Source organism: Coregonus lavaretus (genome assembly GCF_964263955.1).
Source record: "Coregonus lavaretus genome assembly, chromosome: 14".
Lineage (NCBI taxonomy): Eukaryota > Metazoa > Chordata > Actinopteri > Salmoniformes > Salmonidae > Coregonus > Coregonus lavaretus.
Genome location: NC_140001.1, coordinates 7,381,817 through 7,406,278, shown reverse-complemented (window position 1 = coordinate 7,406,278; position 24,462 = coordinate 7,381,817). Strand labels below are relative to the sequence as shown.

Sequence of the window (24,462 nt, the reverse complement as noted above, 5' to 3'; positions counted from 1 at the left end):
ACAGTAATCCCAGATCAGACCTTAGTCTCCCAACAGTAATCCCAGATCAGACCATAGTCTCCCAACAGTAATCCCAACAGATCAGATTTTAGTCTCCCAACAGTAATCCCAGATCAGACCTTAGTCTCCCAACAGTAATCCCAACAGATCAGACCTTAGTCTCCTAACAGTAATCCCAGATCAGACCTTAGTCTCCCAACAGTAATCCCAGATCAGACCTTAGTCTCCCAACAGTAATCCCAACAGATCAGACCTTAGTCTCCCAACAGTAATCCCAGATCAGACCTTAGTCTCCCAACAGTAATCCCAGATCAGACCTTAGTCTCCCAACAGTAATCCCAACAGATCAGACCTTAGTCTCCTAACAGTAATCCCAGATCAGACCATAGTCTCCCAACAGTAATCCCAGATCAGCCCTTAGTCTCCCAACAGTAATCCCAGATCAGACCTTAGTCTCCCAACAGTAATCCCAGATCAGACCTTAGTCTCCCAACAGTATTCCCAGATCAGACCTTAGTCTCCCAACAGTAATCCCAGATCAGACCTTAGTCTCCCAACAGTAATCCCAGATCAGACCATAGTCTCCCAACAGTAATCCCAACAGACCAGACTTTAGTCTCCCAACAGTAATCACAGATCAAACCTTAGTCTCCCAACAGTAATCCCAGATCAGACCATAGTCTCCCAACAGTAATCCCAACAGATCAGACTTTAGTCTCCCAACAGTAATCCTAAATCAAACCTTAGTCTCCCAACAGTAATCCCAACAGATCAGACCTTAGTCTCCCAACAGTAATCCCAGATCAGACCATAGTCTCCCAACAGTAATCCCAACAGATCAGACTTTAGTCTCCCAACAGTAATCCCATATCAGACCTTAGTCTCCCAACAGTAATCCCAACAGATCAGACCTTAGTCTCCCAACAGTAATCCCAACAGATCAGACCTTAGTCTCCCAACAGTATTCCCAGATCAGACCTTAGTCTCCCAACAGTAATCCCAGATCAAACCTTAGTCTTCCAACAGTAATCCCAGATCAGAACTTAGTCTCCCAACAGTAATCCCAACAATCAAACCTTAGTCTCCCAACAGTAATCCCAGATCAGACCTTAGTCTCCCAACACTAATCCCAACGATCAAACCTTAGTCTCCCAACAGTAATCCCACATTTTACAGTTCTTCTATACGCACGTATCTCTCAAATACTTTATTCCGTCCTTGTAGCCCATCTGGCCACCTGTCCATGTGTGTCCCTTCTAGTTCTAAGGAGTCGAGAGGATAAAATAATGTCTATAATAGAGAATGATATGTTATTGAAAGAAGATGTGCTCCTCTGTGCCGTTATTCATTTGCCAATTATGTAAAGTACCATTTCAATACATTTGCATTTTAGATAGATAGATAGATAGATAGATAGCATTTTTACATGTTGTACTTAGTAGGGACACAGTCGAAGATAAGCATTGTCATTCAAGTCACTTGTGTGCATGCGTGTGTGGGTACGTGTGTGTGCGTATGTGTTTGCAGTTAATTTTTTCTTTACAAGCGATACCGCAAGTCAGACCTCTGAAATACAATGCCGTAAATCAGGGGTTGCCGCGTCCTGGAGGCGTCTGTTCACTTACGTCACGTGTCAAACTCATTCCACGGAGGGCTGAGTGTCTGCGTGTTTTTGGTTTTTCATTTCAGTTAAGACCTAGACAACCAGGTGAGGGGAGTTCCTTACTAATTAGTGACCTTAATTCATCAATCAAGTACAAGGGAGGAGTGAAAACCCACAGACACTCGGCCCTCCGTGGAATGAGTTTGGCACGTGACGTAAGTGAACAGTTAACCTTTACTGGTTTTTACTGGATGTGATAGATCATTTTCTTTATCTGGACAGCATAATGTAATTACAGCAAAGTACTTACACTCAGCTACAAAACATATTCATATTTCTTAGAATTACTTTGACAGGCTAATACAGCTGTCAGTCTGTGGCACCATTATCTGGCCGATATCGCCCTCTAGTGTTGGAGGATCATTCAAACAACTGCAGAGACTCAGGGTGGATCTAAATTGTATTTATTTTATTCCTCATGTCCTCTCCTCGCATTGGGGGTTTCTCCCCTCTGACCTTCTCTTCTAATGCATTTAGAGAACGAGGTGAGGAGAGAGGATGCGAGGAATGAAGTGTTTGTAATTGAGATTCACCCGTCAGATCATCATGCAATGTGAAGGACATTAATCATACTCAGTGGATTCCTTTGAATAAAACAACCATCTTTCTGTTTAGCCGTATATATACATTGCCTAGTGAAATGTCCGTCAATGACTCCTAACTAAATTTCCTGAGCTTGAGCAATTTTCACAAAAACATTGGATATACAGTGCATTCGGAAACTATTCAGACCCCTTTACTTTTCCCACATTTTGTTACGTTACAGTCATATTCTAAAATGGATTAAATTGTTTTTTCCCTCATCAATCTACACACAATACCCCATAATGACAAAGCAAAAACAGGTTTTTAGACATTTTTCCAAATGTATTAAAAATAAATAACTGAAATATCACATTTACGTAAGTATTCAGACCCTTTACTCAGTACTTTGTTGAAGCACCTTTGACAGCGATTACAGCCTCGAGTCTTCTTGGGTATGACGCTACAAGCTTGGCACACCTGTATTTGGGGAGTTTCTCCCATTCGTCTCTGCAGATCCTCTCAAGCTCTGTCTGGTTGGATGGGGAGCGTCGCTGCACAGCTATTTTATGGTCTCTCCAGATATGTTAGATCGGGTTCAAATCCGGTCTCTAGCTGGGCCACTCAAGGACATTCAGAGACTTGTCCCGAAGCCACTCCTGCGTTGTCTTGGTTGTGTGCTTAGGGTCATTGTCCTGTTGGAAGGTGAACCTTCTCCCTATTCTGAGGTCCTGAGCACTCTGGAACAGGTTTTCATCATGGATCTCTCTGTACTTTGCTCTGTTCATCTTTCCCTCGATCCTGACTAGTCTCCCAGTCCCTGCCACTGAAAACATCCCGACAGCATGATGCTGCCACCACCATGCTTCACCATAGGGATGGTGCCAGGTTTCCTCCAGACGTGACGCTTGGCATTCAGGCCAAAGAGTTCAATCTTGGTTTCATCATACCAGAGAATCTTGTTTCTCATGGTCTGAGAGTCCTTTAGGTGCCTTTTGGCAAACTCCAAGTGGGCTGTCATGTGCCTTTTACTGATGAGTGGCTTCCGTCTGGCCACTCTACCATAAATGCCTGATTGGTGGAGTGCTGCAGAGATGGTTGTCCTTCTGGAAGGTTCTCCCATCTCCACAGTGGAACTCTGGAGCTCTGTCAGAGTGACCATCGGGTTCTTGGTCACCTCCCTGACCAAGGCCCTTCTCCCCTGATTGCTCAGTTTGGCCGGGTGGCCAGCTCTAGGAAGAGTCTTGGTGGTTCCAAACTTCTTCCATTTAAGAATGATGGAGGCCACTGTGTTCTTGGTGACCTTCAATGCTGCAGCAATGTTTTGGTACCCTTCCCCAGATCTGTGCCTCGACATAATCCTGTCTCTGTGGTCTTTCGACCTCATGGCTTGGTTTTTGCTCTGACATGCACTGTCAACTGTGGGTCCTTATATAGACAGGCGTGTGCCTTTCCAAATAGTGTCCAATCAATTGAATTTACCACAGGTGGACTCCAATCAAGTTGTAGAAACATCTCAAGGATGATCAATGGAAACAGGATGCACCTGAGCTCAATTTCGAGTCTCATAGTAAAGGGTCTGAATACTTATGTAAATAAAAAATTCAATCAATTTCAGAATAAGGCTGTAACGTAACAAAATGTGGAAAAAGTAAAGGGGTCTGAATACTTTCCGAATGCACTGTATGTTGTTAAAGTTGGTAGAATCTTGTAAAAAAATGACTCACAGCTGTAATGGCTGCCAAAGGTGCTTCCACCAAGTATTACAGTTTTTGCCTATTGCTTACACACTTTTTGCAGAATTTGGCTCATTATGTCAAAACTCAACACACAAGCCAAACAGACATAGCACTTGGAGATTAACAACTCACATATATGCCAAAATGAAACACTGCAATCAAAACTTAACACTCCTTTCTAAAAATGAAATTCTTGCAACAAAACCATACACACAAGCAACATTTGAATTACTCTTTCATATCACCAGCAACACACTGATGGGCTTTATATAAAACACTGCAGTCTTTGTGTTTCTATTTTTATTGTCATTGTCTTCTGTAAAACTCAAAAGTAGAATTTCTGCAGTAATCAAACAGTATTTACAAACATTCTTACAGACATTTTTAACATCAAATTTAGCAACAAAACAAAAGTAAAAAAACAAGACAATTACTGGATAAATTGCTATTGGGGGAAAAAACATATACTTGTTTTGTGTGTGTGTGCGTGTGTGTGTGCGTGTGTGTGGTGGGGGGCGGGGGGGCTTATGGATCACGCCTTCTGTTCGGATCTGGCCACAAGACCTCGTCAACATCACAGGCGATGTCCTCATGGGCTAGGCATCGGGGAAAATATCGCCTTGTGTGCCGAATCCACCCTTGGATTGATCCCACTTCAATGTCTCCACATGCCTCTTCCATTGCTTGCAGAAGAGTCATGCGGGCATGTGGTTGCCGATCATATACTTTCCACCGCCACGCTGAAAAGAATTCCTCGATTGCATTTAGAAAGGGGCTGTAAGGGGGCAGGTATAAAACTGTGAAATTATTATGGTTGTTGAACCAATCTCGGACCAGAGCAGCCCGGTGAAAACTAACATTATCCCAGATGACAACAAACCTGGTCTGCTGTGGTCAGTCCTGCACAACTGCATGTAGTGCATCTAGAAATGCAATGACCTTTCCTGTATTGTAGGGACCTAGAGTGGCATGATCCTTGGACACTAATTGCAGCACACAAGGTGATATTTCCCCCACGCTGCCCAGGGACATTTACAACAGCCCTTTGTCCAACTACATTACGGCCCCGACGCCTGGTTTTGGCCAGATTGAAGCCTGCCTCATCCACGTAGATGAACTCATGCGGCAGTTCGGCGGCATCAAACTCCAGAACTGTCTGTAACAGAAAATATTGAATAGTGTTACTGAAAACACATACAGTAACTACAATGTCTATATTTTCACACAAGTAGGGGCTGGGTTGGGTGAGTATAGACAAAAACCACAAGCTACAGGCAGGGCAGGTGGCAGCATAAACCCTCATTCCCACATCACAATATATAGTATGTAAAGTAAAGTGACACATACCTGCACATAATCATGGCGCAGATCCTTGACCCTGACACTGTTCCTCTCAAATGACACCCAGTACAGCTGCTTCATTCTGAAGTTATGTTTCTGTAGGATGCGACTTAGTGTAGAAATGCTGACCCTGTTGATATTGTTGAATTCATTTCCATTTGCAATTATGCGTTGTTGCAACTCACGAAGTCAGATTGCATTATTTTCTCGCACCATTTCAATGATGGCAAGCTCTTGTTGTTGAGTGAAGAGCCATTCCCTTCCACCTTGAGGAGGTCGTCCAACCATTCTGTAGAAAATGCCACCACAAGATGTCATTGGTTAGGTTATTTTTCACATACTGTACTTTCAAACTGTACACAGTACTGCAACATCACAATGGTATTCCTTTACATATACAGTACTTCACAGCACTACCCATTTTTATAGTATAGTTAGTACAGTAATACTGTAATATGATACAGAATCATGTGACACACACAGTAGGTACAGTCTGGAGTAGAAACTTGAAGATATACCTGTTCTCCAGTCGGAATGTCCTTATTATCGATGCTACTGTGTAGTGACTGAGGTTAGGGTGGACTCTTTGCCCAGCCTCCCTCATGGACAGGCCATGATTTATCACATGGTACACCAGAGTAGCCCTGATGTCATCTGATATACGTCTCCGCACTGGTCCTCGTCCTCTTCCACATCCTCTTCCACATCCGACTCCTCTCTCTCTTTGTCCTCCTCTTACTCTGACTCTCATTGCCTCCATGCTTGCAAAGTTCTAAAAATGGCTTACCTGAGGCCTATTTGTAGTGCTAAGGCTCAGACTGATTGGTGTTCTGTTTTCTGTGCAAGTGTTTTCAGGTGTGTATGTAAGTGCATACAATTGCCAGATGAGTTTTGCATTTTGAACAGAGTGTTTTCCCAATGATAACAGGTGATTTTGTTTTTGAACAAAGTGTCTAATGTAAGAAAACGTGTGTAGTGTTTCGCAATAAGTGTGTTACAGAATTGCAAACAAAGTGCAAAGTTGACATTGTGTTTAAGCTATGGTTACACTGTGTTTAAGGTATGCTACAAGAAGTTTAGGTATTGAGGCTTTGGTCTAAGCATTCGGTTTTAGTGTGTAAGCAATGGGCAAAAACTGTAACTCTGGGGTGTGAAGACATACGCAATCGAGACATCTTCTTTTTTATAAATGTTTTTTTAATTTAGAGCATTTTCAATAATTTTTCTATCACTTTGAAAATGTTGAGTAGGTTGTGTAGATCGGTAAGAAGAAAATCTAATTTATTTCCTTTTGAGATTTAACGCAGCAAAATCTGAAGACTGTGCAAGGGGTGTGTAGACTTTCACTAGCGGCTGTATATGTTTCTGGGTCTAAGGTACTTACTACAACCTGAAGAAAATGTGATGCGGTCCAATCTGAATGAGATGTATTAAGCCTTTCCTGTTCCTGTATACACCTACAGACAATACCATAGACCTGTACTCAATTAGTGTGTGTTTGTGTGTGTGCGTGTGTGTGTGTGTGCATCCGTGTGTGTGTGTGTGTGTGTCCGTGTGTGTGTGTGTGCGTCCATGTGTGTGTGTGTGTGTGTCCGTGTGTGTGTGTGTGTGTGCGTCTGTGTGTGTGTGTGTGTGTGTGTGTGTGTGTGTGTGTGTGTGTGTGTGTGTGTGTGTGTGTGTGTGTCAGGATCCTGGAGCTGCAGCAGAACGGGGACATGGACATCCTGAAACTGAAATGGTGGCCCCGGGACAGCCCATGTGACCTGTACTCAGCGGTGCACACCAAACACCGCGGCAGCGCCCTGGACATCCACAGCTTCGCCGGCGTGTTCTGCGTGCTTGCGGCCGGCGTGGTGCTCTCCTGTCTCATCGCCATGGTGGAGACCTGGTGGACTAGGAGGAAGGGCTCACGAGTCCCCTCCAAGGAGGTGAGGAGCTGGGGGAGGCCGGGTGGTTGTGGGGGCTGGGTCTGGAGGTCTGGGTAACACTTGACTTGAACCCTCTGTTTTACTTCTGTGGCTGTATGTCATGTCTACTGTACATGGTGTCAGTGTCATGATGTTACAGATGTTTGTACGTAGTCAGGAGAGCTCTCGTTTACCTTTTAAACTGTCAGTCAAGTGTCTGTCCCTTGCTGTGGTGTCCAAGCTATCCACGGCCAGCTGGTTGGACGGATAATAAACAAATGTCTCATTTGGTGTTTGATAAGATTTCGTACACAGTGAAACTCTGGCACACTCCTGTGTTTTTTCCCTCTTTGCCACTGGAACTACATAAGGTGTGAGAACAAACCTATTTTCAGAAGATATCATCAACTTAACTGATATCTGTTGCTGGGACTGCACATGAAATAGGACACGTCCCAAATGGCACCCTATTCCCATATAGTGCACTACTTTTGACCTGGACACATAGGGTGTCCCATAGGACACTGTTCAAAAGTAGTGCACTATATAGGGAATAGGGTGTCATTTGGGATGCAAACAAACGGTAGAATATGATTTCCTCAAGGCCCTCAAATAATGATCATTCTGTGCAGAAACCCCAATTTCGACAGGTTCACTGGGCTAAAGATGGACCAGCCCATCTGACATTTGCCCGAACTGCCTTTTGGCCAGTCCGATTCTGAACAGAGAAATAAATGCAGACTCTCAGAAACATCTGAAGTGCCATAGAGTTGGAGACGAAGGCCTACCAGCTTAAAACAGAAACTTACCTAATGTTAAAGGCCTGTATTCAATTCAGATGTCCCTGAACATTTGACTGCTCACACAAGGTACAGCCATACATAGCACATCCATAATTGCCCTTTCCTATATCTCTCTTTCTGTCATATATCTTATTCCACTTGTGCCCATAATGAGCAGGTAGGCATAGCCAAGGTGTTTTGATCACTTCTAGACCCGAGCAAAGTGGTTATGGAAATGGCCCAGCGTTTCAAAGACTGTGAAATCCTACACAGTAAAGCTGATATGAAATGTACTAATGAGCTAAGAGCAATGCAGTTATGGAAAATAAATATTATCACGCCCAGTTTAGTGTTAATTAGTCATGTATTAGTTACAATCACAAATTAAATCATGCCATGGAGTGGCACTGAATTAGGATAATGTTATAGCAAATACATTTTATAAATATAGCTGTGAGCAACAATGAACAGGGTTCACAGATTGACAGAAAGGACACAAGATCAGTTGGAAAACAAAGCAAGCACTCTGTCATGTAGGAACTATCTTTATTTAGGTGCAATCAGTGAAAGCATTACCATGTTGATTTAAATCTCAGTTGGTACGCTCCACATTAGCATTCCAAAATACTTCAATACGCTCTCACAGCTGTAATACGCTGGCTGTGCAAGCCGCAGGACTTTCGGTTTCTCAATTTACCGAATAAAAGAGCCACTTTTCACTACGTTCAGACCACATAATAGGACAACAGTGTGATTCTGACCCCTACACTTCACCCTGCCACATTGTCCGTCTGCATCATTTAAATCTAACATTCATTTGCATGACAGAAAGTCCACTTGATCAATAGTTATTGCTCTAGTATCCTATGGTGCCACTGACATCTATAGTGCCACCAACTGGTCTGGTGAAGCCATCTAAGGTTGAAGTGACTTTATATTCACACAGCTTCTAAGGACGTACTGTATACATAAGGTTTACATAACACATGTAATTGTCCCATGTCCATCGGCTCAGTTCTAGTAGCCAGTTGTTGTTACCCATGGTGTAATAATCTAACCCGCTGGCTCCTGAAGCCATCATTTTTATTTATTTTTTTTCAAGATGGCGTAGCAGTGCGGTCGCTTTTATTTCATCGTCCTGTGTAAATATCCCGTTTCTTGTTTTTTGTGTGTCTATTTTGTATACATTTCTCAATTTTTACTTTCATTCTTTAACTAAATATACTTTCCTGCAACCCGCCTCACCCAACGTGGAAAGGATTTTATTATTTCTTTATAACTTTCATCAAGAACCGTAAGCTGAAACGAGTGTAGCCGCAATCTGAATGGCTACCTGCTATTAGTCACCGTTAGCGTCTTCACCACTGTCCGTGGCCTACACTATCCACCAGCCAGCTCTAGCTCTAGCCTGGACAATTCGTCGGCCAGTCTGCACAGCGTGCTATCGACCCAGCGTGCTATCGACCCAGAGCTTATTGGACTTTCTGCCGGAATCACTGGACCCTAGCGCCGGATCATCACAACCAGCTAGCTAGCTGCAACCTGTTGTTGGCTGATTACCATTGCCCTATAGCAAGCACCAGTTAGCCTTGAGCTAGCCTGTGCTCCCTGCTAGCTGTGCTGAAGCACCAATTTGAACTGCTCTCGGACTCACATATTGCTGTTCACTGGACCTTATGATCACTCAGCTGCACAGCTGATGCCTGCTGGACTGTTCCTTTACACGGTACCCTGTCCTGTTTATTCTGTTTAGTCTTAGCCCAAACGTTATCGCTATTTCCAGTTGTGTCTTAGTTCTCTCTAATAACACCTGTGACTGCTTTATGCCTCTCTCCCATGTCAATTATGCCTTGCCTATTGCTGTTTGGGTTAGTTCTTATTATACAATTTCACTGTAGAACCCCTAGTCCCTCTCAAACTGCCTCATATAGTTCCTTTGTTCCACCCCCCATACACGCCGAGACCGGCTCAATCGGTGCCTCCAATGACGCTATCTCTTTCATTGTTACCCAACGCTTAGGGTTACCTGAACTGTACTCATATCCTTCCATATCCTTTTCTGTACATAATGCCCTGAATCTTTTCTACAACGCCCGGAGAACTGCCCCCTTTATTATGTACCGAACGCACTAGAAGACCAGTTCTTAAAGCCTTTAGTCGTATCCTTATTCTAGTCCTCCTCTGTTCCTCTGGTGATGTAGAGGCTAACCCAGGCCCTGCAGCCCCCAGTATCACTCCTACTCCCCAGGAGCTATCATTTGTTGACTTCTGTAACCGTAAAAGTCTTGGTTTTCTGCACATAAATATCAGAAGCCTCCTTCCTAAGTTTGAGTTATTCACTGCGTTAGCACACTCCGCCAACCCTGATGTTCTAGCAGTGTCTGAATCCTGGCTTAGGAAGGCCACCAAAAATTCTGAAATTTCCATCCCCAACTATAACATTTTCCGTCTAGATAGAACTGCCAAAGGGGGTGGAGTTGCAATCTACTGTAGAGATAGCCTGCAGAGCTCTATCATACTATCCAGGTCTGTGCCCAAACAGTTTGAGCTTCTACTTCTAACAATCCACCTTTCCAGAAATAAATCTCTCACTGTTGCCGCTTGCTACAGACCCCCCTCAGCCCCCAGCTGTGCCCTGGACACCATATGTGAATTGATTGCCCCCCATCTATCCTCAGAGTTCGTACTGCTTGGTGACCTAAATTGGGATATGCTTAACACCCCGGCCATCCTACAATCTAAACTAGATGCCCTCAATCTCACACAAATTATCAACGAACCTACCAGGTACAACCCTAAATCCGTAAACATGGGTACCCTCATAGATATCATCCTGACTAACTTACCCTCTAAATACACCTCCGCTGTCTTCAACCAGGATCTCAGCGATCACTGCCTTATTGCCTGCGTCCGTAACGGGTCCGCGGTCAAACGACCACCCCTCATCACTGTCAAACGCTCCCAAAAACACTTCAGCGAGCAGGCCTTCCTAATTGACCTGGCCCAGGTATCCTGGATGGATATAGATCTCATTCCGTCAGTAGAGGATGCCTGGTTGTTCTTTAAAAGTAATTTCCTCTCAATCTTAAATAGACATGCCCCATTCAAAAAATACAGAACTAAGAACAGATATAGCCCCTGGTTCTCCTCAGACTTGACTGCCCTTGACCAGCACAAAAACATCCTGTGGCGTACTGCATTAGCATCAAATAGCCCCCGCGATATGCAACTTTTCAGGGAAGTTAGGAACCAATATACACAAGCAGTTAGGAAAGCAAAGGCTAACTTTTTCAAACAGAAATTTGCATCCTGTAGCACTAACTCCAAAAAGTTTTGTGACACTGTAAAGTCCATGGAAAATAAGAGCACTTCCTCCCAGCTGCCCACTGCACTGAGGCTAGGAAACACTATCACCACCGATAAATCTACAATAATCGAGAATTTCAACAAGCATTTTGCTACGGCTGGCCATGCTTTCCACCTGGCTACCACTACCCCGGCCACCAGCTCTGCACCCTCCGCTGCAACTTGCCCATGCCCCCCCCCGCTTCTCCTTCACACAAATCCAGACAGCTGATGTTCTAAAAGAGCTGCAAAATTTGGACCCCTACAAATCATCTGGGCTAGACAATCTGGACCCTTTCTTTCTAAAACTAGCCGCCGAAATTGTCGCAACCCCTATTACTAGCCTGTTCAACCTCTCTTTCATAACGTCTGAGATCCCCAGAGATTGGAAAGCTGCCGCGGTCATCCCCCTCTTCAAAGGGGGTGACACTCTAGATCCAAACTGTTACAGACCCATATCCATCCTGCCCTGCCTTTCAAAAGTTTTTGAAAGCCAAGTCAACAAACAGATCACCGACCATTTCGAATCCCACCGTACCTTCTCCGCTATGCAATCCGGTTTCCGAGCTGGTCATGGGTGCACTTCAGCCACGCTCAAGGTCCTAAACGATATTATAACCGCGATCGATAATAGACAGTACTGTGCAGCCGTTTTCATTGACCTGGCCAAGGCTTTCGACTCTGTCAACCACCGCATTCTTATTGGCAGACTAAATAGCCTTGGTTTCTCAAATGACTGCCTCGCCTGGTTCACCAACTACTTCTCAGATAGAGTTCAATGTGTCAAATCGGAGGGCCTGTTGTCTGGACCTATGGCAGTCTCTATGGGGGTGCCACAGGGTTCAATTCTTGGGCCGACTCTTTTCTCTGTGTATATCAATGACATCGCTCTTGCTGCTGGTGACTCTCAGATCCACCTCTACGCAGACGACACCATTTTGTATACATCTGGCCCTTCATTGGACACTGTGTTAACAAACCTCCAAACGAGCTTCAATTCCATACAACACTCCTTCAGTAGCCTCCAACTGCTCTTAAACACTAGTAAAACTAAATGCATGCTCTTCAACCGAACGCTGCTTGCACCCGCCCACCCGACTAAAATCACTACTCTCGACGGGTCTGACCTAGAATATGTGGACAACTACAAATATCTAGGTGTCTGGTTAGACTGTAAACTCTCCTTCCAGACTCACATTAAGAATCTCCAATCCAAAGTTAAATCTAGAATCGGTTTCCTATTTCGCAACAAAGCCTCCTTCACTCATGCTGCCAAACATGCCCTCGTAAAACTGACTATCCTACCGATCCTTGACTTCGGCGATGTCATTTACAAAATAGCCTCCAACACTCTACTCAGCAAATTGGATGTAGTCTATCACAGTGCCATCCGTTTTGTCTCCAAAGCCCCATATAATACCCACCACTGTGACCTGTACGCTCTTGTTGGCTGGTCCTCACTACATATTCGTCGCCAAACCCACTGGCTCCAGGCCATCTATAAATCACTGCTAGGCAAATCCCCGCCTTATCTTAGCTCATTGGTCACCATAGCAACACCCACCCGTAGTCTGCGCTCCAGCGGGTATATCTCACTGGTCATCCCCAAAGCCAACACCTCCTTTGGCCGCAATTCCTTCCAGTTCTCTGCTGCCAATGACTGGAACAAATTGCAAAAATCTCTGAAGCTGGAGACACTTATCTCCCTCACTAACTTTAAGCATCAGTTGTCAGAGCACCTTACCGATCACTGCACCTGTACACAGCCCATCTGAAATTAGCCCGCCCAACTACCTCATCCCTATATTGTTATTTATTTTGCTCATTTGTACCCCAGTATCTCTATTTGCACATCATCTCTTGCACATCTATCATTCCAGTGTTAATACTAATTGTAATTATTTTGCACTATAGCCTATTTTATTGCCTTACCTCCATAACTTGCTAAATTTGCACACACTGTATATTATATGTATTTCTGTTGTATTTTTGACTTTGTTTTGTTTTACCCCATATGTAACTCTGTGTTGTTGTTTTTATCGCACTGCTTTGCTTTATCTTGGCCAGGTCGCAGTTGTAAATGAGAACTTGTTCTCAACTGGTTTACCTGGTTAAATAAAGGTGAAATAAAATAAAAATAAAAATGAGCTCCCGAGTCTAGAAGCAGTCTAGTTTACACGTTAGCTAGCGTCGTGAATTAGCATTTCGCTAGCTAGCTGAGTTGTTTTACAAGAAAACGAGATGACTCAAACCCTGTAGCTAGCTAGCAAGCCCTCCTCCGTGACAATGTTATTGAGGCGCGGGTATGTTAGATTTGACATTTAATTTAAAGTTAAAAGTCATTCAAGTTGGTGGTTACTACTGGTTTCAGATCCAAGGCGAGCGAAACTCTCCGCCATGATTTTTGTTTTGGTAAGGACTCGGAGTGACGTCACGCACCCAAGAAGCCTCAACCAATCACCGGATGAATATTAATTGCCATGTCCGCTGTGAACACCTAATAAAGTAAAGTCAATAATAATAATATAATAATAATAATAATAATAATAATAATATGCCATTTAGCAGACGCTTTTATCAATCTTAGAATGGGGGTCAGTTTACCACTAAGATAATGGTTTTACTCCACTGAAATATATTTTTTGAATTTCCCATGTTGAGAGTAATTTATCAAATCCATTACGTTGTAGCAGTGGGCTAGTGGTCAGAATTGGCCCTAATAGGTTAGTTAACGTTATCTGATTGAAAGCAATCTGACAAGTATGAAAAGCTATTAGTTATGAGTTAGTCATGCAGAGATCCTCTCAACCTATCAAGTCACAACCAACCATGCAGACACCATCATAAACACCACTATCAATATGATCCACACACCACCCCCTTCCACCTCCTCTCCTCTCCTCTCCTCTCCTCTCCTCTCCTCTCCTCTCCTCTCCTCTCCTCTCCTCTCCTCTCCTCTCCTCTCCTCTCCTCTCCTCTCCTCTCCTCTCCTCTCCTCTCCTCTCCTCTCCTCTTGTTTCCCCTCCCCTCCTCTCCCCTCTTCTCCACTCCCCTCCTCTAATTTCCTCTCCTCTCTCTCTCCCTCCACTCCCTTCCCCCTCTCAGCTGGTGTCTGTGTGTTGTGTTCTGACTGTGTCCTGACATCAGAGCCATGCCACAGGAAGCTGCGTGCTCAACAGAATGGCTGTTTAATCTCTTCAGCTTGACAATAATGAAGGCTTTTGATCAGGGGAGCGAGGCCTGTGTTGTCTCAGCTCTGTTCCCCATCATAGCACCCACCCTGGCCCTGTACCCCCTACTCACGACCCTCTGCACTCACAGCAGCTTTAATGTGTCAGATTGACCAGTGAGCCTGTCTGCCAGTGGTCCTGGGCAAAGAAGCCCAGCGGGCTCCGCGCCATCTTTATTAACCTTCAATACAGGGACCATGACTGACCAGTGTGTCTATTACTGGGGTTCAAGGTCTTTGCAATGGACAGCGTTGAGAAATCAATGTGATTAGCAACTCACTTCATTTAGCACTCAAATAGTCCTATCAGAATTGACATTTACTTTGGTTAGGTACTTCATGGATATTGGTTGCACTGTAAAAGAAAATTAAAAGAAAAAAATTTAAGAATCAACATTTACATTACAGTCATCTTATCCAGAGCGACTTACAGTTAGTGAGTGCATACATTATTATTTTTTTATACTGGCCCCCCGTGGGAATCAAACCCACAACCCTGGCATTGCAAACCCCATGCTCTACCTACCCTGGACGAATTGTGCACCGCCCCATGGGTCTCCCGGTTGCGGCCGGCTACAACAGAGCCTGGATTCGAACCAGGATCTCTAGTGGCACAGCAATGCAGTGCCTTAGACCACTGCGCCACTCGGGAGAGTATCAACTGAGTTTAAAGCTGGAAGTTCGTAGTGATCTGTTGCGAGCCCTCACCTTCTTTTGAATATTGAACTGATTTGGAATCTAATTCATATAGAACTGAATATTGAGTGCTGCATTAAATGTCTAACATTATACCAACTATGGAATCCAAGGGTTTCAGCAGTGGCCCAATGCTGCCCTGGTGAAGGCAGTGAGGACCCCTACACTTCACCCTGCCTATGGCCCATGGCAATGCTTGTGACCGTGGTTACAGTCAGCAGGGTGGTGGTGGTGAGGTCACATCCTGCTGGGCCCAGTGCAGTGTGTCAGAGTGACCCAGTGTGTCTGTAGGGAAGAGGATATGACTAGGAGCACTACTGCCTTTAAAAAAAAACATTTTTAGTCATTTAGCAGACGCTCTTATCCAGAGCTACTTACAGTTAGTGAGTGCGTACATTTTTATTTGTTTCATACTGGTCCCCCATGGGAATCGAACCCACAATGCTGGCGTTGCAAGCACCGTGCTCTAACAACTGAGCTACAGGGGACTACGACACTAAGAGCAGGCCTGGGGTCAGTAGTACTGTACTCCTTAATATAGCTCCTTAATATAGGTTGTGTCCTAAATAGCACCCTATTTCCTTTATAGTGCACTAAACCCATAGTGCTCTGGTCAAAAGTAGTGCACTATGTAAGGAACAGGTTGCCATTTGGGATGCAGACATAGTATACATGCTCCCTAGCTCTCTCACACAGACAAAGAAAAGCGTAAAACGTGCATACAAGCATACACACACCAACAACAAATGAGGGATGTCACAGCTGCTATCAGTATTATGATATCAATCACGTTTGGCTTGTCGCAATTAAGCTAGTGCTCAGCTTTGAGGGGAAATATTCCAACCTGCTCTCAAGAAGTCAAATGTACTTTGTCCCCTTTGTTGCCTATTTTGCATAATGCCTCAATGATTTCCAATCCTTCTTCTCCTTTTCCTTCATCTTTCACAATCAGAAAAAGGAGTCACTTAAATATCCAACAATAATAATAATCACAATAATTTATTATTACTCTCTATGGGAACACACACACACACACACACATGCACACACAATCCTACATGTTTCATTTGCACCTGTCCTCTTTCACACGGTCCACACACACAGTCGACACAGACACACAGCTCCCACTGAGCTCCAACCCAAAGCCACGTTAGCTGCCTGGGGACGAGTTGTGTTTGTGTCTCTGTCTTCCTCCTGGTACATACTGTACATCCCAATATTCTAGAGGCCTGTCCCTGTTGAGGCCTCTGTTTCTATGTGATCACTGTCAGTGTTTCTGTGTTGCATATCTGTGTTGTGTTGTGCTTTGTAATGATTAACACTGTGATGAGCCCTCCATGTGATCAATAGAGTTCAGTAGAGTTCAGTAGAGTTCAATAGAGTTCAGTGGAGTTCAGTGGAGTTCAATAGAGTTCAGTAGAGTTCAGTGGAGTTCAATAGAGTTCAGTAGAGTTCAGTGGAGTTCAATAGAGTTCAATAGAGTTCAGTAGAGTTCAGTAGAGTTCAATAGAGTTCAGTAGAGTTCAGTAGAGTTCAGTAGAGTTCAATAGAGTTAGTCCTCTACTACTGGTCATGCATGAACACTACCCTCCAAGCAGATATAAGATTTGGGTATTGGGGGTCTCTTAAATGAAAACATTTCAATGCTTCAGTGTTGCAGGATTAATTTCCAACCCAATTGGATTGCCAGATGCATTTGGACATGTCCAGCAGATACAATAGTTAACGTCAATGTGGGGAGAGGTGCCTTGTCCATAGGTATAACAGTAGTGTAGACTACACACAATATGGCTCACTGTGGCTTTGAACCAGTTTAGTTAGTTTATTAGGATCCCAAGTATCTGTTGCTCATGCAGCAGCTACTCTTTCTGAGGTCCACAGAAAACATAAAATACTTGACACAGTACACAACAGTTATAGAATAACACAAAGGCAATACTCCAATAAATCCTTATACGCTGGTCACCAATGCATCTCCTTTGCTGCTACATTGCACGACTGTGCTTTTGTGGCTTTATACATGTACCACAGATGTTGATGTTACTTGGGGACATTTGGGTGGTGGGTGGTGGATCTGTCTGGCTTTACGGGAGGGTGGCTATAGGGGGACACTACACACAATGGACACTACACACAATGGACACTACACACAATGGACAGCCACTTTGTTGATGATGCTGAGCACAAGATGTTTGATCATGTTTGATTTACTGTCCCTGCTGGCTGAAAGCTTTCATTCCCTTGTTGTTTTGTTTTGTAGATAAGTACACTGTGTTGAGGGTAAAGCGGGCGAGGGAGAGCAATACAAAAAGCCATTTATACATCTCACCCTTCCAGGTATATCTTCGAAGGCTCCTCCTCGAACATGAAGAAAAAAAAACACTGAGTCTGTGTGTGTGTGTGTGTGTGTGTGTGTGTGTGTGTGTGTGCTGACTGCGCTGTTTTTTCTGCTCACCCTGGCCTCCCAAAAAATCCCTCCTTCACCCTCCCATCTGCCTGCTCTCATCCTCTGTCTGTCCGTCCGTCCGTGTATCTGTCCATCTGTCTGTCTTGTCTGTCCCTCTCTCTCTCTCTGACCTACGCACAAACACAAACACACACACAGGCCGATGGCACTTCCGCCAGGCAAGCTGAACCATGCTGCCACCAACATGACACCCCCAATGACATCCCCCTCACCACTCTCAGGACCGCCTCCTCCCCCCATTACCCCAAGTCACCCGCATGCTGTGACATCCCATGTGCCTTGATCGTCCAGCACACGTTCGAACCCAACGACGACCCTTCCCAACTCACCCCCAAAATGAGAATGACAACTTTTACTGCCTCTCCTCCCACCTCCAGGTTATACCCATGACAGGGCCTTTAAGCATGAGCCCATACGAAGAGTCTTGTTAGAGCAAATCCCGAAACATTCAGTTGTCGAATACAACTCAGATTGTCATATTTCTTGTTTTATGATGACAAAAAAACTATGGCATTGATGACATTTCTAGTCACAGGCACTGCCTGTCGATAAATGAACTACGACGCCTTCCCTCCACTAGAGGGCTTGCAGCATGCTCTTTCTGACCAGGGCAGAATAGGGTTTAGTGTGCAGTCATGTAATGAGCTATGATGCCTTCCCTCCACTAGAGGGCGTGTAGTGGGTTAACAGGTGCATGTTTGGCTAAGGCCTACAGTATGGATCTGTACAGTCCAATTCAAATGAATGAACGTGTAGCCACTCAAACATGAACGAATTCTCCCCAAAAATGAGCCCTTCACATCGGTCTGATTGAAACAGAGGCCAATCTCTTAGAGTACTTAAATGTATTAACTCTGTTTTATATTCAGCTTTGTGTGTTAGCAAAGTGCTGCTACACAGAACCCTCTGCAGGTGAACCAACAGCAGGCTGTTCCTCTTGTCGTACGACAGTTACCCATAAGGTAACCTGGCTCTCGCAGTCAACAAACTGACTGTTCTCTCTCACCACCCCCTCCCTCGTTCCTATACTTTCAAACCCTCCCTCCTTAGTCCATCCCCCCTCCCTCCCGGGTTTGTGGCGTGACTAGGTCCCCACAAACAGCACCTCCTCCTGCCCCCTCCCCTTCTAAGATGAAGAGGGTAACCGTGGTCCCCTCTGCCCCCCCATCGCAGCCGGGGCAAGACCCCCCTCCACGCCACATGGTCAGTAGCTGTCTGTGACTCTGTCCATACCCCTCACCGGGGATGCTCTCTCTCAAAATAGAGGAAGGCTGTGTGTTCCCCACCTCCACCCCACAGTACCCCACTCCCCGTACCCCCGTACCCCCACAATGGACACAATCATCTCACAAGCTGAGCCACTTTCCTCTCAGCACAAGCATGAGACACCCCTCTCTAAGTGTGACCATCCCAAAGATGTTGACCAATCATTTTTATTTGGATGTAGTAGTGCTATTTATATGTCTGTATCAACTATTTTTTGACAAATACATTTTTTGTTCAATATAAATATCTGGGGGAAATGGGTAAACCCCTTTCCGCTCTAAAAAAAAGTATCTCGATTTACAAAACAGATCATTGAATAAATGTAGCTAGCTTGAACTATTGTCAGATACAACCATACATCGTCATTATACAACCATACATCCTCATTATATAACCATACCATCCTCATTATACAACCATACCATCCTCATTATACAACCATACATCCTCATTATACAACCATACCATCCTCATTATACAACCATACCATCCTCATTATACAACCATACCATCCTCATTATACAACCATACCATCCTCATTATACAACCATACCATCCTCATTATACAACCATACCATCCTCATTATACAACCATACCATCCTCCTTGACACTCCTTTTTCCTTTGGCCATGCAATCTCCCCTCTTCTCTCACCTCACCGTTCGTTCACTCCACTGTGCCTTCCCCCATCCTCCTTTCTCCTCTCCTCCTTTAACAACCACTCCTTTTTCCTCTCCCTCCTCCTCCCCTCCTCCTCCTCCTCCTCCTCTTCCTCCTCCTCCACCTTTATCCTCACTCTCCTTTGACCCCATGTCCTCCGCCTCCTCTCTCTCTTTTTCTCTCCTTTGACCCCCCCCCCCCCCCCCCCCCCCCCTGCAGGACGATAAGGAGATCGACCTGGAGCACCTTCACCGCCGGGTTAACAGCCTGTGCACGGAGGACGACAGTCCCCACAAGCAGTTCTCCACCTCCTCTATTGACCTGACGCCCCTTGACATGGATTCTATGCCGGCTGCCCGGCAGGCCCTGGAGCAGATCAGCGACTTCCGTAACACGCACATCACAACCACCACTTTCATCCCAGAGCAGATCCAGACCCTCAGCCGCAGCCTGTCCACCAAGGCCCAACAGGGCTTCGCCTTCGGTCCCGTGCAGGACCACCGGACTGGGGGGACCTTCAGACAGAGAGCCCCCAACGGTGGCTTCTTCCGCAGCCCCATCAAGACTATGTCCTCCATACCCTACCAGCCTACTCCCCAGCCCAACTTCAGCTACGGCAACGATCCCGATCGGGGTACGTCCATATGAGGCGAGGAGGAGTAGGCCACACAGTGAGAGAGATGTAAACAAACTCACTCACAAAGCTCTATGTACATAGGAATCTTTTTCAGTTCTGTTTTTTTTTTTTTTGGGGGGGGGGGGGGGGGGGGTTGCTTTTGTTCAGTGGAGTGGGGGCGGTGGGTGGGTGGGGACTTGAATGTTTTCTTTATTGTTATCGTTCTCGTGGTTTCCAGGGGATTTTTGGGGTGTGACAGGGACCTGTTTTCTCTTTTCATTCCATCGCATTTGTGGACTGCTTTTCTGAAGAAGCATATGACTCCTATGTATTTTTTGTTTTTATAACAGAAAACACTTGTCTGTCTGTTCTTGAGATCCACAATCGGCTATTACCCAATGCTCATTTGGAGGATGTTCTTGTCTTTGCCTTTCGCGCTATGGGACTCCATCCAACTCAGTTCTTTGGTGTTGCTCATCAATGCCTGTGCTCCAAATCTGAAATCTGCCCCAAAATGGGTGTCCATTGGCTCAGCTACCCTGCATACTGAGACCTCACCGTCTGAGCTCTGGAAACGCTCCGCCAATTTGGTGCATATAAGACTCTATCAATTCCACTGCACTCACTGCACCAGTGCCCACAGACCTGTGTTTGATTGTATGTAGTTTGGATATTCTTTCTCACCAGTACTGTGATGTCTATTTCAAGGTGAGAGCCTCAGCCTCTAAAACGGACACTTCTTGAGAGACGCATAGAGGCACATAAAGGACTGAAAATAACTGAGATAAAAGACAGAAAAAATTACTTTAAAAGCAGCTAAGGCTATTATATGTATTTTATTGAATTTGTTTTGAAAATACATTTTAATGCGTGGAATGTGTTTGGTCAGGAAGTAAAAAAAAAAAAAAACATTGTTCTGAACGGTCTACGTGTTTCTCAGCCAATTTTGAAAACCGCTAAATGAGCGCTATAGTTTTACTCTGATTTGCATCATAAATCATATTCAAGTTGTTTTTCACCTTATTTGTAGTTCTGCCAGGGCTCAGTCAGAAAAAAAGTCACGTTTTTGTGCATTCGTGTCATTCTCCAGTCCACTAACTGACTGTTGTAAGGGCAAACAGTTGGGCTCAGATTGAGGAGAAGCCCTTTCCGATAACATCCTCAGCACAAGCCTTATCAGTACAGGCTGGCTTGTCCTTGCCAGTCTCCTGTTTCAATAGGATTTCTTGCCATTGGAACTGTAGAGCTGATGGCAACCATTTTGAAAGATCTTTCTATTTCATTTTGTAAATGTTAAGGGTACTGTTTATCTAACGTTTTTAAAGTGCCAATTGTTTAAAAGAGAACATTAAGGTGAGGTTTGGGGGGAGGGGTTCAAAAAAATAATAATGTGAAGGGAAAAGAGGAACCAAACCGTTTCACTAACGCTGTATTAATATTTAATAATGTTAGTTGTTTAGAATGAGCTTTCAATTTGTTATCTTAAGACTAAACCGCAAATGTTGTGCATAGAGAACAGCAGCAGTGTTTGATGCAAGCATTCTAGATGTTATTTTCTTAAACTGCAGTATGACTATCGAATGACAATAGGACACAGACAACGTTTAAAGAAGTTTTATTTAGTATAAATGACAGAGACATTATGAAATGTGTATATTTTACATGTTGATGCTATTTTTGTTTAATACAAATAATATATCATATGAGCATTGAGTTAGCAGTCACCCTACACATTTTCGTTTCCCCCAGTTCCAGACCACACACAAGCTTTCTCATGTCATTTTGAGTTCATTTTGATTTGCTGGCTAATAACAGAGGCAAGTTCTTAAAAAGAAGCATGCACAACTTGCTATGCCCATAACATTTTTTTATTTCATACATACTTGATCATGTTCAACTGATTATAATGTACAGTATTTAATATAGGCCTATGGTGTTGTGTGTGTTGCATATTATTCAAATGGAACAAACTGAGGCCTCTGTTACAAGTGGCAAAGCTTTCTGTGTATAATTTGTCTAATAAACTTGTTTTCTACAGTGGTATGGTTTTTGTAGTCTTTGCTGTGAATGTGTAGGCTTGCCAGGCAAGTTGTTTCAGTTTTCCATTTAAAGAGTTTATTTCCAAAACGCTATATCCACTAATTTTTCACATTGTGTTTTTTAATCAGAAATGATTGCTTATGGCTACCTTCATGTGTGTGTAAAATATTACTGTTCTTAGACTTTTAATTCATAGATTTTAGACATTTATGCCTTTTTTGGGGGGGGGGGGGGGGGGGGGGGGGGGGGGTGATACAGTGGGGGAAAAAAGTATTTAGTCAGCCACCAATTGTGCAAGTTCTCCCACTTAAAAAGATGAGAGAGGCCTGTAATTTTCATCATAGGTACACGTCAACTATGACAGACAAAATGAGAAATAAAAATCCAGAAAATCACATTGTAGGATTGTTTATGAATTTATTTGCAAATTATGGTGGAAAATAAGTATTTGGTCAATAACAAAAGTTTCTCAATACTTTGTTATATACCCTTTGTTGGCAATGACACAGGTCAAACGTTTTCTGTAAATCTTCACAAGGTTTTCACACACTGTTGCTGGTATTTTGGCCCATTCCTCCATGCAGATCTCCTCTAGAGCAGTGATGTTTTGGGGCTGTCGCTGGGCAACACAGACTTTCAACTCCCTCCAAAGATTTTCTATGGGGTTGAGATCTGGAGACTGGCTAGGCCACTCCAGGACCTTGAAATGCTTCTTACGAAGCCACTCCTTCGTTGCCCGGGCGGTGTGTTTGGGATCATTGTCATGCTAAAAGACCCAGCCACGTTTCATCTTCAATGCCCTTGCTGATGGAAGGAGGTTTTCACTCAAAATCTCACGATACATGGCCCAATTCATTCTTTCCTTTACACAGTTCAGTCATCCTGGTCCCTTTGCAGAAAAACAGCCCCAAAGCATGATGTTTCCACCCCCATGCTTCACAGTAGGTATGGTGTTCTTTGGATGCAACTCAGCATTCTTTGTCCTCCAAACACGACGAGTTGAGTTTTTACCAAAAAGTTCTATTTTGGTTTCATCCGACCATATGACATTCTCCCAATCCTCTTCTGGATCATCCAAATGCACTCTAGCAAACTTCAGACGGGCCTGGACATGCACTGGCTTAAGCAGGGGGACACGTCTGGCACTGCAGGATTTGAGTCCCTGGCGGCGTAGTGTGTTACTGATGGTAGGCTTTGTTACTTTGGTCCCAGCTCTCTGCAGGTCATTCACTAGGTCCCCCCGTGTGGTTCTGGGATTTTTGCACACCGTTCTTGTGATCATTTTGACCCCACGGGGTGAGATCTTGCGTGGAGCCCCAGATCGAGTGAGATTATCAGTGGTCTTGTATGTCTTCCATTTCCTAATAATTGCTCCCACAGTTGATTTCTTCAAACCAAGCTGCTGACCTATTGCAGATTCAGTCTTCCCAGCCTGGTGCAGGTCTACAATTTTGTTTCTGGTGTCCTTTGACAGCTCTTTGGGCTTGGCCATAGTGGAGTTTGGAGTGTTTACATTTACATTTTAGTCATTTTGCAGACGCTCTTATCCAGAGCGACTTACAGTTAGTGAATATACTGGCCCCCCGTGGGAATCGAACCCACAACCCTGGCGTTGCAAACACCATGCTCTGTCAACTGAGTGTGACTGTTTGAGGTTGTGGACAGGTGTCTTTTATACTGATAACAAGTTCAAACAGGTGCCATTAATACAGGTAACGAGTGGAGGACAGAGGAGCCTCTTAAAGAAGAAGTGACAGGTCTGTGAGAGCCAGAAATCTTGCTTGTTTGTAGGTGACCAAATACTTATTTTCCACGATAATTTGCAAATAAATTCATTAAAAATCCTACAATGTGATTTTCTGGAAAAATTTTCCTCAATTTGTCTGTCATAGTTGACGTGTACCTATGATGAAAATTACAGGCCTCTCTCATCTTTTTAAGTGGCACAATTGGTGGCTGACTAAATACTTTTTTCCCCCACTGTATGTGGTTGTCTCACCTAGCTATCTTAAGATGAATTAACTTACTGTAAGTCGCTCTTGATAATAGCATCTGCTAAATGACTAAAATGCCAAATGTATATGTTTTGCATACAGATTTTTAAATATTGATGTCACAATTGTATAATTTGTACAGTTATTGATTAAAAATGTAGTTATGGGTTACATTTGACTGTGTAAAACCTAGCAG

General features: G+C 44.1%; 1 protein-coding gene across 1 annotated transcript in view; it reads left to right on the top strand.

The window, feature by feature from the left end:
* The window catches only part of LOC311141343 (glutamate receptor ionotropic, delta-2), a gene marked incomplete at both ends in the record, with an annotated part of 590,499 nt that extends 570,235 nt beyond the window's left edge, over window positions 1-20,264 (top strand). The window contains 2 exons of the mRNA XM_084176639.1: window positions 6,953-7,193; window positions 19,836-20,264. Of these exons, the coding sequence (XP_084032765.1) occupies window positions 6,953-7,193; window positions 19,836-20,264 (670 nt within the window). The remainder of the gene's footprint in view (window positions 1-6,952; window positions 7,194-19,835) is intronic.
* Between the last annotated feature and the right edge of the window lie 4,198 nt (window positions 20,265-24,462).